We start from the raw sequence: 21,352 nt of genomic DNA, 5'->3' as shown, positions 1-21,352 counted from the left end.
AGCATTCCAGTACTAACAAATTTACATTTGCATAATATGTCAGGGGGTAGATGCCCACCTTGCACTGACTAGCTCATCTGGCACTGAACACATTGTGAATAATTGAATAACCTTTAAAAAGCAGTGTCCACGGAATAGATTTATAAAAATCTTAAAATTTATATGGTGGACCTCGTGTTTATTCATGTTTATATTTCAATTTGTTCCAGTATGCGAGTTAAACTTTGAAGTGTTTAAAATAAACATTTTTGAGGAACACACAAGTTGCAGTCATTTCAGCATTACGAAACATTCTTAACATCTTCATAAGCGTGACAATTTATCACACATTTGGGTGTCACACAAGGCTTAAAAACATTCACAGGTTTCCTATAAAGGCTTTCATTGCATTTGCTATGAAGTGGAGCTGTTCTTTTCCCTGTCTTAATGGCTTTTAAGGCCTAAACAAAGACATACACATTCATGAATGTTGTATGTCATTGTATTGCATCTCCTTTAAAGTGACAGAAGGTCAACAGAGGTGGAATAAGAAGGAGGTACAGGGTATAAGCATAAGGTTTAATGAAAAAAAAAGATGTAGTTAACTTACATCAGATTTCCAAAAAAGGAGGTGTTATATTTGGGATATAAAAGTGTGTGGTGTACTTGGGTGACAGGATCTGTATGATATATTATCACCTCTACCACTTGCCACCATTTTGTGCCAAAAAATTATGGATTTAGCTGGAAAGAACAAAAAACTGTCCAGGGGAAAGTGTCAATTAATGTAATTCCAAAATAACCAACAGTTTATCCATTGGTTATTCATGGGTCTCTAACAGACTAGATAATGTTGTTAAAAAGGGGTTTCCCCCCACCATAAAGTGTGTACAAAATCTGTAGCAAGTGAGAATAAACATTATGATTTACACAATTTCCTGGCAAAAGCTACTGTATATGAATTAATTCATGTCCTACCAGTAAGTAGTCAGGAATAGAAACTAGTTGTTGCTTCATTTAATAATTTAAAATTGTAGTTTAAAATACACTCAAAACTTTCCTCTGACTGTGAAAGGTTGGTAGCTAGCTAGCTAGGAACTGATTGTTAAGTTGCTCATTAAATTGCACTGCTAGCTCCAACTACAGCATCTGTAGCAAACAAAATGTCATTCCATCACATTGGAAATAAACACCAAGATCTAACAATACAGAAAAACTCCCAAAATAAAAACAATTCATAGTATTTCTGTTTTTGTGTCTGAAAGGATTCAATCCAACAGCATGAAAAAGTTGTAGTTTGTTTGAGTTTAATGAATCAAGGGATACAACTTTTCAACATTGAGCAACAATCTTGCAAATAACCACAGCAAATAAATAAATAAATAAATAAAAATAAATAAATTCATACAATGCAACACAAATTAAGAATCAACAACTCTCTGGTGGTGTGTGAATATTACAAAACTATGTCTACAAAACACAAGTAATTCAAGCCACAGATGGAAATTAAATTCCTGCAGCAGTTCCATACATCCACTGATCTCTATTTGCTTACTGGCTTGAGAATTGGCATCTGACAGGCTCAAGCGCACCACTAATTATTTTAGACTGTCTGTGTTGGGTCACTATTTCCACAAAATTAGCTAGCTCTTCAACACTTGCCACACGGCTTTTTACTTTTATTAAAAACAGTCTGGTAAAATACTGTAAAATTCTAAATTATAAATTATTACAAGCAATTTGAAAAATGTGCCTGCCTCACAGTGGCTTATAGCATTGCCTTTCAGTTGAAGCATGATCCCAGATCTATCCGGCCTTACAATGTTGATCAGTGGAGCTATAATGTATTGAACACATACACAAATTAACACTCAGGATACAGCTCAGCTTCCAGCTCTTTGCCAGACATGACATTGCAGTTTACCCTCCTTTGTATTATCGCATTGTTTTACTATTTTGACAGCCTGGATTTGCACAACATGAAATGAACAAGGGTTAACCTTTGGGAGTGTAAGCCTCAGCTTTGAAGAAAAAAAATATATATATATACAATTACAACAAACACGCATTGCGCCAGAACTCGTGCATCCCACACCTGACATTTGCAAACTGTAATATTCTCTTTGTTACTCCAAAATTATACTTTTTTTCTCAAAAATATAATAAAAATAGATGTAATATATGTCACTGTTTGTGTCCTTCTTTTGAGAAAGTTCAGAAATCCTCAATCTGAAACAATAAGGCTACTGTGGAAGTATCTGCTTCAGTGCAGAATGCATGCTCCCCTCTGAGAAAATTTCAATCGGGGCTCAGAAGGTGGGGTACCGTAAGACCCCTGAAATACAATGTAAAGCTAGAAACAGCAGACAGCAGCAACTGCCTGTACAAACTCTGTCACTCACAGATCTTTCTTAGGCTCCTATAAATGGAGTTATCCCCTTGGCCACAGCTACCTGTCCTGAAACACAGTGATCAAGAGCAATATCTAAGTCTGCACATGACATGCAGTAATTTTGACAAAGGTCTACCACTCCATGAACAAAGAACCTCTGGAAGACTCCTCAGTTCAAATACTACCCAAGTTAGTTGCCCTAGGGGGACAACTTCAGCCAAAACATATGTTCTACACTGATCCACAGAGTCAGACCAGCCATCTTACAGCTCAATGCAACTAAATGCAATAAAACTTCACTGTCCCTGATGAGCATTTTCATTTAACAACCGTATTTTAAATAATATGCAGAATATCATAACAGACTGAAATAAATACAAAGCAAAAAAATCACAGGTACGTCTGCCATCAATGTAAGTCTAGTCAGGACCCTTAACATATTGTTATTTAACCTCTGTGTTTTCAAGCATGTGTTTTCCATACAGTATAATGAAGGTGATTTCCTCAGATAATGTTGAAGTGAATGGATATATTTAATTACTTTTTTAATTCACATAAAACTCATTAAGATGCTCTTTTCCCCACAAATTTTAGGTTTCCATCGTGTTTCACCCCCCTCCGTACTGATTTTCCAGTCTCACTCCAGTAACAGAATGGTACTTTATGTTTTTTTAGCAATGGTTTAAAAGCCTTTGTTACCCATGTCTTATTACTGGGAAATACCTTGCATTTTTAATGGGTTTTGTACTGTCTTCAAAAAAGGACATACAATTTTAACATCCTCTATGAGTACATGTATATTCCAGTAGGTGGAGTTCACCCCTGTAAGCATTTTATGGAACCTTGTGTTCATTTATAAACACCGTAAACTGTCACTTCAGCACTGGCCTTTAAGCCAATAAAAGGTGAACACCATTAGGGTCAGCTGTAAACTGGTGCTCTCTGGAAAAATATATACAGTGTATAAACTCAAGATTGAACTGTGACACAAATCTTTATGAGTAAGGTGTAGTCACTTAAATAATTGATGCAGGTTAAGACTTCCCTCTTAAGCATATTTATTGGATGACTGAATGAACGAGGGGCTAATACAGGAGTGTAATTGCACGTTCTGCATAATACGATATTTATACTATCTTTTAGGTAAATGTAAGTGACAGGTGAATGTAACCAATGGAGTGAACATTTCTGGGGTACAGAGGGGAGCTCAGAATTCTTCACAAGCTTTGTGTTAACATCCCTCTCAGCTAAACATGTTTCCATAAAGGCCTTCATTGAGCACGTCACTGTAGGCTTGGAGAAAGTAACATTTGTTTGAAACCACAAGGGACTGATCATCTGCTAGGATCATGAAATGAGATCCATGGGAATGGCTGCTTTTTCCATCATCCAATGAGTTGTACACCACCTCTCTTTCTTGATTGTTCCTGACTGTGACTACATTTCCTTCCATTTATTCTCTTATTTGTCCAACCCTTTCAGCAGAGTTGGAATTTTTAGGTTTGAAACACAAAGAGCATGCTTTTCCCACAGCGGTCACCTGTGGCTGCGTTATTTTCCTGTTATTTTCCTGTTAGCTTATGTAGTCTTTACACAGCAGAAATGTTACCAAAACAAACACAAATGACCACAAGAGCCTTTTTCTGCCCCCTACCTTCCAACCACTAGCACTGCAACTATTTTTGCAGGTATATCTGAAGCAAATGCTAAACTATTCATTAATACAATGGCTGACTGTTTAAGTGTTTTTCAAATATCTTAAATGAATTACCAATGATGAAGACAGATTTACACTGATGACACCTAATCAATTATTAAAAGAAATTTTAAAAAACGGAAAATATTTGGTATTGAAAAATATTATGTGCCACTGCCTACATAGTAATATTTATTTTGATAAACAATGGTCCATAATTGTACTAAAATAATAATGTGCAAAAACAAAGTATTGTATATTCACATAAGATAAATAAATATTCTGAAATTTACATTTATATTTAGTGTACTATGAATGAAGTGCCCAAACAGCAACAAATGGCTTTAACATAATAGTAACACAATATCTTTAGTTTTGGAAAATTAAAAACACAAAATGAAGACTTTTGACATATTATGCACACATTATGCATAATATAAGGTGCTTTTAAAGAAGTAAAATACACTAGACTAACTATACTAACTTAATCGTTTGCAGTCTCTGGAGCAGTGGCTACACTCCAGTACAAATCACAAGACCTTTGTTCAGTGCTGGAAAGGCCATGTTCGATGACTGCCTGGAACATTTCATGACTATGTGAATTCACACAGTGGGAGCACTGGGGCAGGAAACACCAATCAGCTTGCAATGAACACATGGGCAGATGAACCAATGGACTATAGCAGTGACTCTCAACTAAACTCTATTTCACTCCACAAAATGCAGTTTCATCCACGTAAAAACTTATGCACATAGCACAAATTGTTATTACACATTATTTTGGACAATCATCATGATTATATATTTTGTGCAAGAAAAGTTGTAGCCATAAGTTGCCTGTGTGAAGAGAAGGCAAGAAAGTAATTTAAAATGATCTTCACTTTAAAACAACTTTATGCCAACCATGGCTAAAATGTACAGTTAAAATGATTTTTATTTTTCGCGTTTTTTCTAACTCTTCACAATGAAAGCCATTTCAGAAAATATAAGGTTGAGACCGGTGACACCCCACAAAACCCCAGTCCTAGAGGGCTCCTCTTGACTACTTTGGGCTTTTTTGATTACTCAGTAAAACTGTCTTTGGTCGATTACCAGATGATGGAAGATTGTCTACAGCATTTTAAAGAGACCAATCAGTCAGTGTTCTTCCATAGCAACGGGTCATCAGTGTCTGTGATGCCACTGAAGCTGTAATTTGTGGCAAAAACTTGCAAGTAAAAACTTGCAAGCTTTGTTGCAGGTTTACACATATGTATACAGTTTTGGCTCTGCAGTGTATTGGAAAGACACACTCAAAGTAAAGGCATGTGTTTGCTTCAAGATGAAACAGTGACTTTTTCTTTATTCCAAGGGACTCTGTGGGCAATGTCTGAAGTTGCAAAAAACATGAACGAAAAAAAGGTTTGCCTTGTATGTATGTCCTGCACTCCAAATGGTTCAGTTAGCCAAAGCACAATCTGCCCCCTCAGTTATTTCTATGCAAACAAATAAGAAAGTTTGTCCAAACCCTGTCATTTTTAAGACATGGCAATCAAGTGGTGGCATACCAGGTCTGATTCATGAAACTGAATCCTATGACACATACTAGAAATGAAATCATCCCAACACACGGAGGCTAGAACATACTTTAAATCCGCAGCAAAACTCTTTTGTATGATAAATCACTGCAACACGAAAAGAAACCAAAACAGCAAACGCTACATTTCACAGTAATCGGGAACATCAGGAGGACTTGTCATTTAAATGCTTTTGGTAGGGAAATGAAATGAAAGCAGGTTGATAAAATGAGCTGTTACTGCACCGGCACCTCTGCCCTTAGCTGGATCGCTTTATGAGGTTGTTCTTGTGTGGTTCAAGGAACTCTTCAACGAGAGCATCTGTTACCTTGCACAGCTCCTCCTCCATGCTGGAGACGTCCCTAAGAATCCAAAAAAAAAAGCCATTAAAACTTCACAGCAAGCCAATCGTACTAATTTTCCACTGGCTTGCTTCTCCTATATTCAGGGAGTGACCTTCACTGAAAGCACCCGTGAGTGCGATCAGAGGGACATCACATCATGGGAGAGCCTGTCAATAAGCCATCAACTTCTCTGGTCCTCTGGCCCCAGGCACTAACCTCTTCCCAGGGGGTGCACAAAATTCTGTGTAGTACTTGATCTTGGGCTCTGTGCCACTTGTCCTCAGCGTGGCCACAATCCCATTCTGGAAGCTGAAGGTCACCATTTGGCTGTTCTTTGTTATAGGCAGCACCTACAAGAGGAAGTGCCAGACTGGTAAGAGTGAAATAAGGGTCCTGCATGACCCCATTTTCTACATTGGACAGAGTCACTCACTCACTCAATGTAATAATTGCATACAATGGAGTTTGCAGAGATATGTCCTTTCAGAAATTGAATATAATTTAAAAAGGGAACAACAAAGCTTTACAGTAGTGGTTTTAATAGGCCATACGTAACTCCCTATAAGCACAGCGACAGCAAACAAATCATTGTAGGATAAGCCACCAGGGCATGATTTGTTAGCAAGTCATTATCAATGTTCAGGAATGACTTTTCTTCAAGACTACCTATATTAAGTGCCATTCAGATAGTAAACCTAAAAGAATCAAAAAGTAATGAATATATACAGAGAAAAAAAATCTTTTCCCTTTATTTCTCATAATTAGAGAAAGAAAACCCACAAAGTACAAGATGAGCTAACACAAGATGCCTTATATTTTGGAGAATAACACCAAGTAAAAAATAAAACATTTATTTTCCTGAGTTTGTCTATCCATTAATGTTCAATACACAGTACATGTTAAGGCACGACACACAATACACTTACACACTTCAGGTTGGGCTGGCTGCTGTCATATCCTGTGGTCACATCTCTGATGTTTGAAATGCTGTAACCCCCACAGGACTTTGGGTATTGTGGCTCACCTTCCCAGTTACGCAGACGAGTGAATATTCTCTTAACAGTAGGTGGGTCGTGGCAGATGACGTAGGATGTTGTTGAAATGTGTGAACCATAACTGAAACACATTGGGTACAGCAGTTAGTAAATCAAGCCAGGCTTCAAGGTATGTTACAGATATGAAACACCAGCCTACATGTTGTACTAGAGAAACGCCACACCATTCTACAAAGTCTGTTACAGATGTGTTACAGACATACCAGCCTTCAAGGTGTGACAGAAATGACATGCCAGCTTATAATAAGTGTTACAGAAATTTTACACCAGCTGAGGGGTATTGTTGCCTTCAAAGTATAATTACTGTCAAAAAACAACAAAAGAAAGAGTATCAAATAACTTCATTTATTTTTCTTCTCTTCATACTGTAAATAAAGAAAGAAGATGGAATTGTCTGAAAAATCATGAAACTCACGTTTCAAATATGTTAGCCAACTGCTGGCTCAGAGTGAGATTTTTCAAGTTGAGGTAGGCTGCCATTTCAGCTACCACAACTGCTGCGCTCACTCCATCCTTATCACGGACCATGCTGCCGCACATGAACCCTGAACCCCCGAACCACATGACACACAGACAGGGTACAAGCATATTTGGGAGGGTTATGTCTCAACAGGGCTACACAGTAGAATAGGAAAAAGACTTTTTCATTATGTTCCATGACAGAAAGTGTGTGATTCAGACTCCTCTACAGGCCACAGTTCAATATTGTGTGGTGGACCACACTGCTCATGATGCAGTACTCTAAATAATGCCACTAAAAGGAGAGAAATAATTAATATTAATATTCCAAGTACAGCTTCATCACAGCTTGAGCATACCTATGGACTCCTCAAAGGCAAAGAGCACCGCTTTGCCTTTCTTTTCCAATTCTTGGATTTTATTTCCAATCCACTTGAAGCCTGGTAATGTTTCCTGGAATGACATACAGATCAGGCTAAATAAGTAACTTAAAAAAAAAACACAGTGATTCATATATGGCCTAAACAAACACAGCAAAGCTCATAATATGAATGAGTTCCATCTCTTCCTACAAATGGAACTTTTAGTAGAGTAGACATTAATGAAATCAACACAATACTATCAAAGTGTCTTACAACATCCATAAGAATAACCTATTATATCGAATGTGTACTATAAAATGTCACACCCTGTCCATCACTAAGTTTAGAGGGTTGCCTGTAGAAAAATATTCATTGACTTTAAGTACTCCCATTACCTGAAGTACCTTACCTAGTACCTTCAGTTTCTCTCATTATATTTATTGAGCTCATCTGTCAAAAGTCTACCTCAAATTGGAAGCCTTCCATTTGCGCGATGGCCCGGAGGATTTTGGAAGACACCGTTGTGGCCAGCATATACACCCTCTGGGTATCGGCTGGGTCAGTGTGTGTCTCCCTCCAGTTGAATAGCATCCAACAGCCCAGCAGAGCGGCCAGCTCATTGCCTGTAAATACCCTCCACCGAGAGCTTCACGGCAAACGAGTGAGAAGGGGTGAGGGAAGGACACGGAAGAGTAAAAGAAAAAAAAGGGTTCAGGTCAACAACTTGTTGAAAATCATCCCTTTACAATCTTGGAGATAATGATGATCATAAAGATAATTGTACTCATTAACTGCGCTATTGGATGGATTAAAATAACCGGTGGGATTGATTTCTTTATTTTTGTTTCTCTTGAAGGGACATTTATTGGTGTATCAGTGAAAATCAATAGATGGAAATACACTGTAAAAGGCATAGATCTCTAGCAGGAATCGATACTAGGGGTTTTACTTGTTTTTATGACATGGACAATACTATCAATGTCCATAAAATTTCATACTCCAGACTGTACAGTAAAACATAATGGGTTGCACACAGGCTCAGTTCCATACCCCTGTCACTGATGTTCTTTGTACCAGTTTTGCACTGGGGGTCTACAGTTTATTAGGTCACAACCACTACAGAGCATCCTTTGCAATTACAACACACAAACACAGGCATACACTAACATACTTGTCACACTGCTCTGCAACAGCCAAGCGATCGGCATCAGGATCCGTTGCCAGCACTACAGTGGCCCCCTCTTTCTCAGCCAGGCGAAGAGAGAGCTCCTATAATGACACCAAGAGTAACACCACAGTTGTCTAGACATTGTAATGCAATGCTGAGAGTGTGTATAATGCTTATGAAAGCATGATCTATTTAAATAAATTATAAAGCAGAAGAATGCAGGGACATATACATGACATGATATATTTGGTTATCTGATGTCCTTTTCAGGGAGACATACGGTACATACAATTGATGTGTACATTTATACAACTGGATGTTTCCTGTTGAAACTGAAAGGAAACAGCTCAAGGATACAGTTGCAGTTCCCCATCTGGGAACCATACCTAGACTTACTTAAGCTTAATTGTACGTCTTCAGACTAGTTAATACAGTTCTTCAGAAAAGGACATTTACCCATATTCAGATGTAATGTGTTATTCAGATTTAATTATTTATTTACCTTCACCTACCTCTATCAGCATTTAAATACAATTTAATATGTCTGTGAATAAACAGAGACCATGAGAAGAAAGACGGCTGACTGGTATAAGACAAAGCAGAAATTGGACAGATTATGGCACTCACCAGGACTGACTCTCCTTCCTCTGGATTCGGGCAGCTGACAGTGGAGAACTCTGGATCTGGATCTTTTTGCTCCGGCACGGGTATGGGAGGAGGAAAGCCGAACGCTCGGAAAGCTTGCTGGACGTAATCATGGCCGACTCCGTGGAAGGCAGTGTGCACAAACTTCAACGGCGTCTTGCTGTTCAGTTCTCTGCGTGGGCGAAAGCAGGCAAACTTGTCATTAAGGCAGCAAAAGCATTGAAGATGAGCTCTAATGGCAATGAAAGATATCTCTTCTGACATTGAAAAGGTGAAGTTCTGTTACCTGTGAAAACAGATTGATTTCAGCTCCTCCATGTAACACCTGCAGATGTCCTCCAGGGGGTCTCTTCTCAAGGGGCTATGATCGGGCAGGTTCTCATTCCAGGACTCGCTCCAGGGCTCCACACTCTCCTCGATACACTTGAGAATCTCCTTGTCATGAGGTGACGAGATCTGGGCCCCATTCTCCCAGTAGACCTGAAAACACCAGTCAGGATCTTCAATGAGTTCCCCATCAAAAGCATCCATTTGCATAGGCAAATACAATGAGGGTGCTGGGGTTATTGTTAATTATTAAATATTACTCTTGTAAAACACATTACAGTGTGTCATGCAAATGTGAAGAAGACTTGCATTCTGTCATTGTAAAGGACAATGTGAACTGAGATGAACGGCACTGCATGAGGCAGCAGGTTAATGGATTTTCTGTGACGCGCAAAGCTGCAGTGCACCTTGTATCCATTGTCCTCCTTAGGGTTGTGTGAGGCTGTGATCATCACACCTGCAGCTGCGTTCAGCTTTTTCACAGCATACGGCTGCAGTGGAACACACACACGCACGCACACACACGCGCGCGCACACACGCACACACGCACACACACACACACACACACACACACACACACACGCTGGTTTATGACTTACACACATACTTTACATACATTTTTTTTTTTTCAGCCGTATGGTCTCATTTAGCAATTAGAAGTAAAAATAAAAAACTGCCATAATGTGCCACAACTATAAAACTCAGTATCTCAAGGTAATAACATCCATTAACCTTATTGTTACAAACAGACTTACCACAAAGGGGGTTGGTACGTAAGTAGAGAAGAGATACACAGGGATATCTTTACAAAGCATGACAGCAGCAGTCAACTTTGCGAGTCTGGAGAGAAAAGAATCTGGTTACTGCACAGCAAGCCACAACATGTTCACCAGACAGCAACCTGCAAATCAGACCATTTATGAAAAAAAATATCAGGCAAAGGTTTTTGTTGGACTTATGGTGCATGATAACAAAAATCTAATCAAAGTGATAAATGAATTAAGTTACACCATGACAGAGTGACATGTTTTTATAAATTAACCCTGTAATGTGGTCTGTTCAACAGAACACTTCACAATTTACAAAGTCTGTAATAGATTTCCTTTTTCTACAAAATTTCAAATTAATGTCAAGATCCAGTCAGGTATACATGTTGATTATTAACTATATGGTTAATTTCTGCATTTTATTGGCCCTTGGTACAATTTAAAGAGAAATTAAAGAGATCTATTTGCAACAAATTTACAGTTGTATTTTGATCAGAACCTACAGCAAACATAATCATATGACTACCATTTGATCTTTAATAAAAGGCTGGGTGGCCTGCTGACTGGTAGCTAATGAGACAATACAATATCCATGTTCACAGCAGAATTATTATGTATCTGTGTGAGCTCTTTGAAGTTATATCACTCCAGCTCCATTGTCTGTTTTAATCAGTTCCAAATGTTGACAGTGAATGTCAACAGTTTCAAATGTTTGAAAGTACGCCAAGAATGCAATCGATGATTCCATTGGAGCCATCTGTTTTGACCACCATAATCCTGTTGAACACGGGCACAACCTATCAAGAATGCAACCAATTAGCACCTTTTCAAGCACAATAGCATAATTCACAGGCACAAAGTGGGACAAAAAGCACATCAGGAGATGTTCACTTCATGCTAGAAGCATGGCACTTGCACACCTCTGCTGAATTTGCTTGTCTTGTGAAAAAGTGATGGTCAGGGAATACTTTGTCCACAGGACTAGTATTACTGCATGCATCCCTATGTTGCTTGCATTACATGTTCAGTTAATCAGGCGCATATTCATATATTCAGGGCCAATTGAATTATACATATTAATAATTGCATGTACAGTTGTTAAAAATGAATCTGATGTGTCAGGAGCCTTAATACTGAACTCAGCCTTACAATTACAATATCGGGGGTCTATATATAACACCTCATTGTGATGTACTGTAAGGGCTTTTCATCATCATAAAGGCCGGTTCAATGTGGTCAGTTTACCTAGATTCAGAAGTCTTCGATAAATAATATCCAATTCGCAATTCACAGATGCACCCACCACCAAAGTAACAGTTAGTGGCAAGACATTTCTCAGGGTACATGGTAAAATCTTTCTACACAGTTAAAAACCTTCAAGCAATAGCAAATGTGCATTTCCCTCATACTCTACTTTAAAGCCATTTAAGGAATGGATTTACACACACAAAATGTTTTGGATAAGAATTTAGGAAGGGATTCAAGGCTGAGTGATTCAAGGCTGGTATGTTTTACCACTCTGGCAGGGTTAATTTGAGAGGATTACAGCTGTTATATCCTAAACCAACTCAACCCACATTCTGTCAAGCCAGAGCAGCTGAGGGGGGAGTGGAGAAGGGGTGCGGTACCGTTCACTGCTGCAGCTGCTGGCTTCCTGTCCACGTGTATCATAGCCAACCACTAGGCCTCTGCTATCCAGGTCAGGGAAGTACTTGGCCAGGTAACGGTACATGCCCTGTGGGAGCGGGGGAAACGACAGCAAACACGCGGAGCGCAGTTTCACAGTACCTTCCATGCACAGAGGATGGAATGACAGCAACAACAGCAGCAGCTGTGATTTTAACATTCAGGTTTTCAATTTTCAAATATTTTCAGAAGAAAATATTTTCTAATTTTCACAGCATCACAAATTTCACATGCTCAGTTTCAATTTTTTTGTTCAGTTTCTTGTTTTGGTCACTATAATCAACTATAAATAAACCATTTAACAATTGTTTTTTTTTTCAGACTAGGATTAGATTGTGTAACTGCAGCTTATGTAAAAAAAAAAAAAAAACAGGTATCTGCTTAAGCATGTAGAGAATTTCTGTGAACCCAGAGCAGGCTTCGACTGTTTCACACCATTCCAAATTTCAAGGCGTTACAATAAAATCTGCTTGGTTAATTTAGGTTCTTTAAAGAAACCAATTATTTTTTCAATTCTAAGAAGTCCACAGACTAATGTGTGACCTTGTTAAGATGATGCATTCTAAGATGAAAGATGCCCAAAAAGATACCAAAACACTGGAAAAAAAACTTCAACAACTGTGTTTATCCAGCATTGGGTAATTGTAACTGGATACTTCAGCAGTCGATAAAGAACTCCACCTTTACACTGCTGATAGGTCTGGCCTAATTTCTTTTTTGACCAGTGGTCTTCACTGGCATTTCCACCTTTTGTTCCAAAAAACAGGCTGAACACTACTGAAAAAGACATAGCTGTAGAATGCTATGCAGACATGATGTCAAAAATAGACAATTGTTTTTTAAACCTTCTTTGTTTTCACTGCAGTATAATTTAATGCATTGATGTCTTTCCTATTAAATTTCCAGTTCTGATTATGTTATCAGTATTTCAAAAAATTTCAATTCAGTGAAAATGAGAATGAATGTCAGCAGCTGGGCTGATTTTACTGTTCTGGGCAATTGTGATGCTGCTGTTAGTTTGGTCAGGACTTTCCAAGAAATTCTACCGGAAGAGACTTGAAGCCACAATGGTATGGATTTTGACTGACTCGGCACCAGATGCTGTCACCCTATCTCCTGACCCTGCCTTGCACTATCCATACTTAGTCCAGGGGGCTGACCTGCGTCGACTGGATGACGGTGAGGTCATTGATGAGCGCAAAGCCAGCTCCCATGGCCGCCCGCAGTCCCGCTGTCCCAAAGGACATCCTGGAGCACAGCCTGCGCTGCAGCTCCTCCAGACGCCCATCCTTCAGCAGGGCCTCGATCTGGGCCCTCGTCCGTGGGTTCTGAGTAAAACACAAGGAGAGGATCATGTGTCAGCACACAGCCTCAAAGTGGCAGAAAACAGGGACAAACCTAAACATCACTCAGTCCTGGAGCCTCTCTTAATAGTCATTTACTTCAATGTCAAAACACTATATTTTTCAGCTTCCTGTGCTGAGGAAACACAGAGTTCACTGGAGTAAGCAATACTGTTTATGGGGGGTTGGAATATTACGTAACCTAAGAGGAAAATTGCTTAATACATCCTTTGAGTGAACTTTTCAAGGACCATTGGCAAGCGGAGGGTCAAAGGGTCAATTTTTTCCTGCTTTCTAGATCTCTTTCTAAATCTCTTTTCCAGATGCTTCTAACTCTGATTGCTGTTGAAAGAACAGTTCAGGGGCACTGCAGTACATAATCTTCAACACTTCTGGCAATTCGCCATATTCATCTTTTTTTTTTTTGTGAATGACTGAATCAAGTTACAATAATTAAAAAATCTTACTTAAAATTAAGTATGAGACACATTATGATTAGACTTAATCTGGCCCAAAGCCACTTGAAGGGTAGTCATATAAAATTAAGCAAAGATAACACCTTCAAGAATGCTGTGCAATATGTGTGAACTAAAGCAAAATACTTCCATTTTCAGTTTATGAAAGCAAAAGCATCTACTCAATGGTTACTGCTAGCAATGAAATTATTAAGGTAAAAAGGGCTTTTTAATCATGCTAAAACACACAGAAAAAATGAAAGCCTCTTGCTAAATGTACTTTGGGCTGCTTGTCTGGATTACAGCAATGTTGACCTCAGAAAGCTCACAGGAGGTACTTTATGTGTTTAATATCATCTAAATCCATTCATTCAAATGTGTAGTAATTTGAATGTTTTCAATCAATCTAATCAACAATTAAGCAATCAGATTCTAACCTAGACTTTAAGTGGTTCTGTCAGTGCTACTTCCTAGGAGTTCAGAGTTCATGAGCTCAGGAGAAGTATGGTGCTGAATCTGCCAGCCCTCTGCTGAATCTTGACATTTAAGAGAGGAGGTCAGGCAGATCCTGTGCCTATAAATCCCTGCGAAGCTAAACACCCCACAGAGCTGCTCTCAGCCAAAGCATAGGCATATGAGCAGGGGGGGCAAGCTATCTGATGTTAGCAGTGCTCAATACCACTTCAACATACATAGTGGCAACATTAATATTTATAGACTAAAATCATATATTGTTCAGCATTGGTTTCCGTTAAGTTTAAATGAAAAGCAAGAAGCCAATGCTTGGCTGATTGGTAATAAAAAGGTGAGTGACAGAAGATTACAACAGACAACAAAAGACGCTCGCACACAAATAAGAAATAGAGGCTTTGGAAAATGCTGAGATGGTAAAATACTTGATTTAATTAGACGTAAAGTGCATGTGCAAAGTGCAAGGGCAGACGGTTCTTGGCCAAAACGTCTGAACTTGCACTTTGCACGTGTGCCAATGAGATATGCTTCTTCAGGCATCTAGAGCCAGCTTCATTTGTTGGTAGTGTTCCACATGGACATGCTCCTAATGTCTCAGATACACTGAGCCAGCCACTGCAGCCTTATCACAGAGGACCATGGTAGGACCATTCATTCAGAGGCCCAGTGGTCTGCAACTGGCCTATAAAGACTAAGCGCTCATGACATTTTCTGTGCAACAGAAGAAGGTGAAGAAGAGAAATAAAGAAAAAAACAAATAATAAATATACTAATTTCTTATCTTGCAATACAGCTTGTTGTAATTCAAAGCATGTTTTAAATACTACAAAAAATGAAATCAGTCAGTCAGTCAATCGTGTGTCAAGCCCCAGCGTGTATTAAGCTACATGCATTACATTACAGAAGAGGGAGTAACAGTGTACAAACTTTATACCAGCCTACACACAAAGAGACACACACAAACACCAACTCTTAAAATATATCCTGACACACTACATCCACTGGGGTCAAAAGTGACATGGATATGACCCCGGGGTGACTAAAACACCACGCGTAACACTTAGCAATGTCTGCAGGAAAATGGCTTTGGAGAAAATGTACGTTTTGCCATCAGTGACCTTAGGGTCTAATTTCAGTGTTTCAAGTATTTAATTTTCACTTGAAATAGAATCTGCTTTATATACAATTAGCTTTTTTTTTAAGGTTCAGAGAGGTTCATCTGTTGTTATCCCATAACCGATCGAATAAAAGGACCACAATGTGCTAATATACATCGAATTTTCAGCCAAAATATTGTTTGATGTTAAAGGGAAGTTTGCCATCTTACTGTTCTCTGTATATAAAATTTAAAAAGTGATCGCTGTGGACTATGAAAGCCAAAAGACATCAAGCTTTAGCTTGTGTTAACAACGATATCACCACAATTCTCAATAAACTTCTCAAAAGGTAAGTTCCACAAGGCAAACATGCCCTAAAACATGTGCCACATTGTTGTGACAGGAATATCAACAAACTTCTCCCCCAAATTTTCTGTCTTCTACAGCACTCCAGAGACAAATAAAAGATGGAGTCATGGTGAAAAATGCCAGTCAGCTGTTCAGCAAAGGATTTACACCCACGTGTCCTAAGAACCTGGAATTTTGTAGTAACCTCAATATGCTGTTCTGATCTTTAATGTGCGTCAGAGGTTTATGTAATGTCTCTCAATGCCTTGCTGAAATAATGGACATTTCTGGAGGAAATGAGATTACCTTAGCAGTTTCTTTTTATAGGGTTGGGACAAGTATATGGATTAATCAAAACACTGAATTTTAAGAACCAGTTACCTACAAAATGTGGCATTTATGATGTCTAGAGGGACTCTGAATTTGGTGAAAAGGCAGATCAAATAAGAAATGAACCCCCACCTTTAGGAACACTACACTTATTTTGCCCTTTATTTTTACATGCTGTTTTTTGTTCTTTTCTCTGCTTTCCCCCTTCATGCAACCTTGTTTTGGAACTGCCTATAGTTCATTACCCTCATCTCACCTCTACAACCTCTGTACACGCGTAGAAGCGTTGGAGCAAGAAGAATGCAATCCTGCAATACAATCGCGTGCAGCCAAGGGCTGTTTTTCAAATTACAGATCACACAGCGCACTACAGTGGAGTGGGTGCTCATTGGAGGACAGACAACTCATTTACATCTAGTCATTTAGTGGATGTTCTTTTCCAGAGCAATCTGCAAAAGAATATAAGAGTGTAAGCTAAGACCAGAAGATGACAGTCTGATGTCATACTCTGTTAAGTGCCACATTAGGTGCAAGAGTAAGTCTGAGGGTACAGCAAATTATGCATTTGAGGATATAGCACAAATGTTTAGGCTTTGGTGTGAGCTGAACCAAGATGCAGTTTGAAGAGATGAGTTTTAGCCAACAGCAGAAGATGGTCAGTGATTCAGCAGTTCTCTCTGTGGTGGGGAGAGCGTTCCACCACTGGGGGGACAGCGTACAGAACAGACGAGACTTGAGATGGACCCTTTCAGAGGGGGATGATAAAGCAACCATAGGCTGCAGAGGAGAGTGGTCTGGCAGGAGTGCATGGCTTGACATCCGTGACATCATCCAGGCAACTTGCAGGCAACTCACAGGGTGCTCAAGAGCAGTGACACCACAAAGCCTCAGCCAACCTCCCCGTCCCAGTCCCTGCAGCCGGATCCCAGTCAGCCCTGGCAAATGACATGGCTGGTTTCAAACCACAGCTATAGGGCTCAATTGCAAGTGCTAGTCCTTACATGCAGTCTTCTGTTGCTTCAGAGAGGACTCAAAAACTTCACTTAAATAATCAGATACATGCTCTTAAGATGTGCACTTGCTAGTGTTTTTTTTCTAGAGCAGAGACAGGTAAATAAAACCATGATGTATAAATACATTACCTTAATGAAACTACTTGAAATCATACTTTGGAAAGGACTGTTAAGCATCTCTGTTAGCCATGCTAATATCTCAGAGAAGAACACTATGGGGTTTCCTTCCTGAGAAATTATTCTGTCCAACTAAGATCTACGGCAAAAGCCAGAGTGTCAAGTTGTGTCACCTTTTCCATAGAGAGGTCAACAGTAGAAACCAGGAATCAGTTATCTGGGAGTCATATTACAAAGGACCCTGGAGCAAGTCCAGACACAAATGCAAGATTATGCCAGAGACGTCATAATGTCCAAGATTAAATGTGCAGGGATAGGGCACCATTTCATAGCCCTAATATTTCACTGCATTGAGTGATTTCAGTAGTCATTTCATGTGTGGTGTTCCAAGCAGCATTAAATGCTTTTCAGTTTTTTGCATAAATATCACTCTCTTTTGTGTTGTAGAACATGTGCCAATACCTTAATAATGGCTTATTCTCCACCGTTTGTCTCAATGACACAAGCCAAGGCATGAACTTCAACCTAGGGATCTGATTTGAGTTGCCCGTAAGACCATTGCCACAAATTCACTGATACAACTATGGCTGGGATGGAAACTATAGGAAATCAATTGCAATTAAAAATAGCAATTGAACTGTCCCAATTAAGGGGGACATAACTGTATGTGAGGGAAGAGTAGCCTTTTTCATATATCTTCCTACCTAAGCAGTCTTCCAAACCCAAAATATTATTATCATTTTTAGAAAGGTTACTATTGTTGCTTTATTATGAGATTCATACCATGAGTAGCTGAAAGCTATAATGAACAGAGGCTAAGCAATATGGCAACATATTTTTGTTAGGTAGGAAGATTCAGTTAGCAATTTTTATACAAGCCCATACAATGATCAGGAGAACCAGTGTATACCAATAAGCCTGGGAGCAGAATTTCAGAGAAACAAGCTTACAAATATTGCTGTGTTGTATTGGTTTTTATACACATCGACAAATAAAAACAACATGTGTATATTCTGTCTTTGTCAAAAATGCACCTACCTGATTAGCTACTACAAGTAATAAACATGTACAGGACACATGACATGTATCTCTAATGAACTAAAATGTGCAATAAGTTGGCATGCTGCTTTTATACCTAATTTCCTAGGTACAACCTGGCAACTATAATGCCCCCCACCCCACCCCCATGAAGATAATGTCAAAGCTATCATGACCAAAATGAAAATGAGAAGTAAAACTAAAACAGAGCTTAGAAGCAACTTTGAAGGTGGTCAAGTACCACGGGAATTGCCTACCATATCACATGACCTACAGCTGCCATATTCCGTCACCCAAATCAGTCCTTACAAAAAATGTGTTCATATGTTAAAGCATTCTAAAAAGGCTGCAGTACAACTGTCTCACGTAGCAGCCCACCTCATCATGCACAAATTAAACAAATAGCTTTAGTAAAGGCTTCTACAAAGATATTGTTAATCAAATGTATGAGATGATGAACTGGGTTACATACACAGCCAATAATAGCTATAAACACTGATTTAAATTTGATGGCTACTGATTCTTTTTCTTAGGTTATCATCAAGAAATTAAGACACACACTTAGATATGTTTGAATGTATTTGTACATATTGCAAACTGATACAACCACTGGTTATTGTATTGCCTCTCATCTGCTATGTGATACCACCATAAAGTCATTATTTTTGGAGGCCATTTTTGTATCATGCAGGAAAAAAAAGAAACATTTCCAGGCACATCAACGATGAAATTAGTGAAAGTTGCATGTCAAAGCCTCAGAGTCAAGGCGATGACATGCAAGTGTAAATTACAAAAAATGTCCGTGTAATGTGATAAATTTGATGGGTTTCATGACTCGACTTAATGCTGCTTACTTATGAATTTTTGTTTTAAATTGATACAACAGAATCTAATATGGCGTCAATGCCATGTGACATATCGGTAATAAACGGGCTTTGAATCGAGCAGTCCGATAGCCCCCTGTGATCTTGCCAATTTTCGTCAGAATTGTCCGGATTTTACCAGCTTTTCAGGAAACTGGCAAAGGCATAAGAATTGAAAAGTAAAATACACGTCGAGAAGGAAAAGAACGCAGTGCGCACTCTTGGTACTTACTGGCAGCCTTTCCATTTCACCTGGAATAACAGAACAGCGTCAAGCTATCTTTATAATTATCTACCAAGGTAAGCTAAATTTGTCGTCCGCTCACAAATATTCATCAGATTTAGAAGCTAAACAAACGCGTGAGATGCAGATTAGTTTTAAATGACCTACCCTGTACTGTGCCCACTACAGCTGCAGATCCATCCAGTTATAGGTCGCAACACTTATGATAAAACATTTAGTTTGCCGCCACCAAGAAAATGTTGGGTTTCTGATTGCTATAAGATAGCGTGCCTACCTTATCCCAGGTGATCCATTGGTATATCGCTTTGTCCAGCTGAGAATCTCCAGTTGAATGACACGGCAGGTTTGCATTGAGATCCACCATATGATCCCCCATTGCTTTTCCAAGCTTTCAGAAAACAGGGAGCAATTCCTTATCTTTGCTGTTGTCGTAGCCCACGATATAGAAAATTTACAAACGCCTAAGAAACTGACAGGTAGCTAGCAACTACCCACCTAGCAAGCTGATACTTCATCTAGTTATCTTGGCACACAGCTGACGACTAGTTGCTAAGTCGATCACTTCGTTAGCTAGCTAATTAAACTTCAACCTTTAAGTCACAGCCCCAAACCTGACCCATTACTGTTACATGTAAATGGTTAGCCATATATGTATCTATGACAGGTAGGCAGGCAGCTTAATACTACACCACAACGGACCCTGTTACCTTTGGAGGTGACTAACAGCACCGCTGACAGTCCTGAATGCAACGCAGCTTCGTTTAAGGAAGCTAACGTTACTTTCTTGCCTAGCTTGCTAACTAACCACCTGCATACATTACAAAACCCGAAAGCACAAAACACTGAGATGTAGAGCAATTTAAGTCATCTCAAAGTAATTCACGCCTTCTCCCAAGCCAAAAGAAATAGCTAGGGCCGCTTGAATACTTGCCGCTTGAAACCCTGGCGCTACACTGTGTACATGTACTTTGACGCTCTGCGCAAAGCCCGCTGTAGCGCACTCTCTTTGACAGCACAAATGACTTTGTGTTGCCTGCTGGGAAACGTAGTTCACACAAACTACTCCGCCAGCCACGTTTCCCCGAATGGCCCGTGGAGCAATACATTTCGTTTTGAAACAAATGATTGAAAGATTAATTTTTGCATGTATTCAAATTCTGCCCAATCTACATGGAATGAGTCATCAGGACTACAAACAAGGCCACTCATTATAGATACTCCTTTGACCATCACTGTCCTTTCCAATTCAGCTAAAAATCCACTCTCTCAAATTATTTCTTTGGTTCTATTGCCCTGTTACTTGCAGGTCTCTTTTTGAACAATGCAATAATTATCTGTCAAACCACAGAAATAATTCTGTCGGCAGGGCTCCCTTCTTGGACTTTACATTCTCTGCGCCTACCACAAATATATGCTGCCTTTTTCTCCTCTCACACAGCTAACACAAGTTTCCACTACAGACCTCTTGTTTCTGTGCACATTAAAACCTATGCCATCATGCAGTAAAACGTTACCTGTTCTTCGTCTGGAGTCCATCTTTTCCTCCAGCGTTCCTTTGCTGCAAAGATCCTTACAGGAACATTATCTTTACTGCCA

At 39.2% G+C, this 21,352-nt stretch overlaps 1 protein-coding gene across 3 annotated transcripts; it reads right to left on the bottom strand.

Moving 5' to 3' along the window:
* Positions 1–4,986: 4,986 nt before the first annotated feature.
* Positions 4,987–20,717, bottom strand: LOC118774802 (glucose 1,6-bisphosphate synthase-like). 3 transcript variants are annotated; one of them, XM_036524314.1, is made up of 15 exons: positions 20,464–20,717; positions 20,031–20,144; positions 13,598–13,765; positions 12,380–12,486; positions 10,740–10,824; positions 10,391–10,474; positions 9,943–10,136; positions 9,639–9,828; positions 9,015–9,112; positions 8,309–8,489; positions 7,841–7,934; positions 7,438–7,567; positions 6,894–7,083; positions 6,184–6,317; positions 4,987–5,985 (listed from the first exon to the last, which is right to left on the bottom strand). In XM_036524314.1, the coding sequence occupies exons 2-15, from the start codon at positions 20,130–20,132 to the stop codon at positions 5,883–5,885; spliced, it is 1,860 nt and encodes a 619-aa protein (XP_036380207.1). In that variant the 5' UTR covers positions 20,133–20,144; positions 20,464–20,717; the 3' UTR covers positions 4,987–5,882. The 3 variants fall into 3 exon arrangements, with proteins under 3 accessions (XP_036380207.1, XP_036380208.1, XP_036380206.1); XM_036524315.1 differs by lacking the exon at positions 20,464–20,717 and adding an exon at positions 20,252–20,373; XM_036524313.1 differs by lacking the exon at positions 20,464–20,717 and having other exon boundaries at positions 20,031–20,373.
* Between the last annotated feature and the right edge of the window lie 635 nt (positions 20,718–21,352).

The sequence above is a fragment of the Megalops cyprinoides genome, chromosome 3, assembly GCF_013368585.1.
Source record: "Megalops cyprinoides isolate fMegCyp1 chromosome 3, fMegCyp1.pri, whole genome shotgun sequence".
Lineage (NCBI taxonomy): Eukaryota > Metazoa > Chordata > Actinopteri > Elopiformes > Megalopidae > Megalops > Megalops cyprinoides.
The sequence above is the reverse complement of the archived record's forward strand: the minus strand, read 5'-3'. Positions and strand labels throughout refer to the sequence as shown.

Excerpts from the sequence above, each read along its gene's own strand:
- LOC118774802 (XM_036524314.1), bottom strand. The coding sequence starts at position 20,132 with ATGGGGGATCATATGGTGGATCTCAATGCAAACCTGCCGTGTCATTCA. Across the intron at positions 10,475-10,739 it reads ACGTACCAACCCCCTTTGTG|CCGTATGCTGTGAAAAAGCT; the intron begins GTAAGTCTGTTT and ends GTTCCACTGCAG. Across the intron at positions 7,568-7,840 it reads TGCCTTTGAGGAGTCCATAG|GGTTCATGTGCGGCAGCATG; the intron begins GTATGCTCAAGC and ends TCGGGGGTTCAG.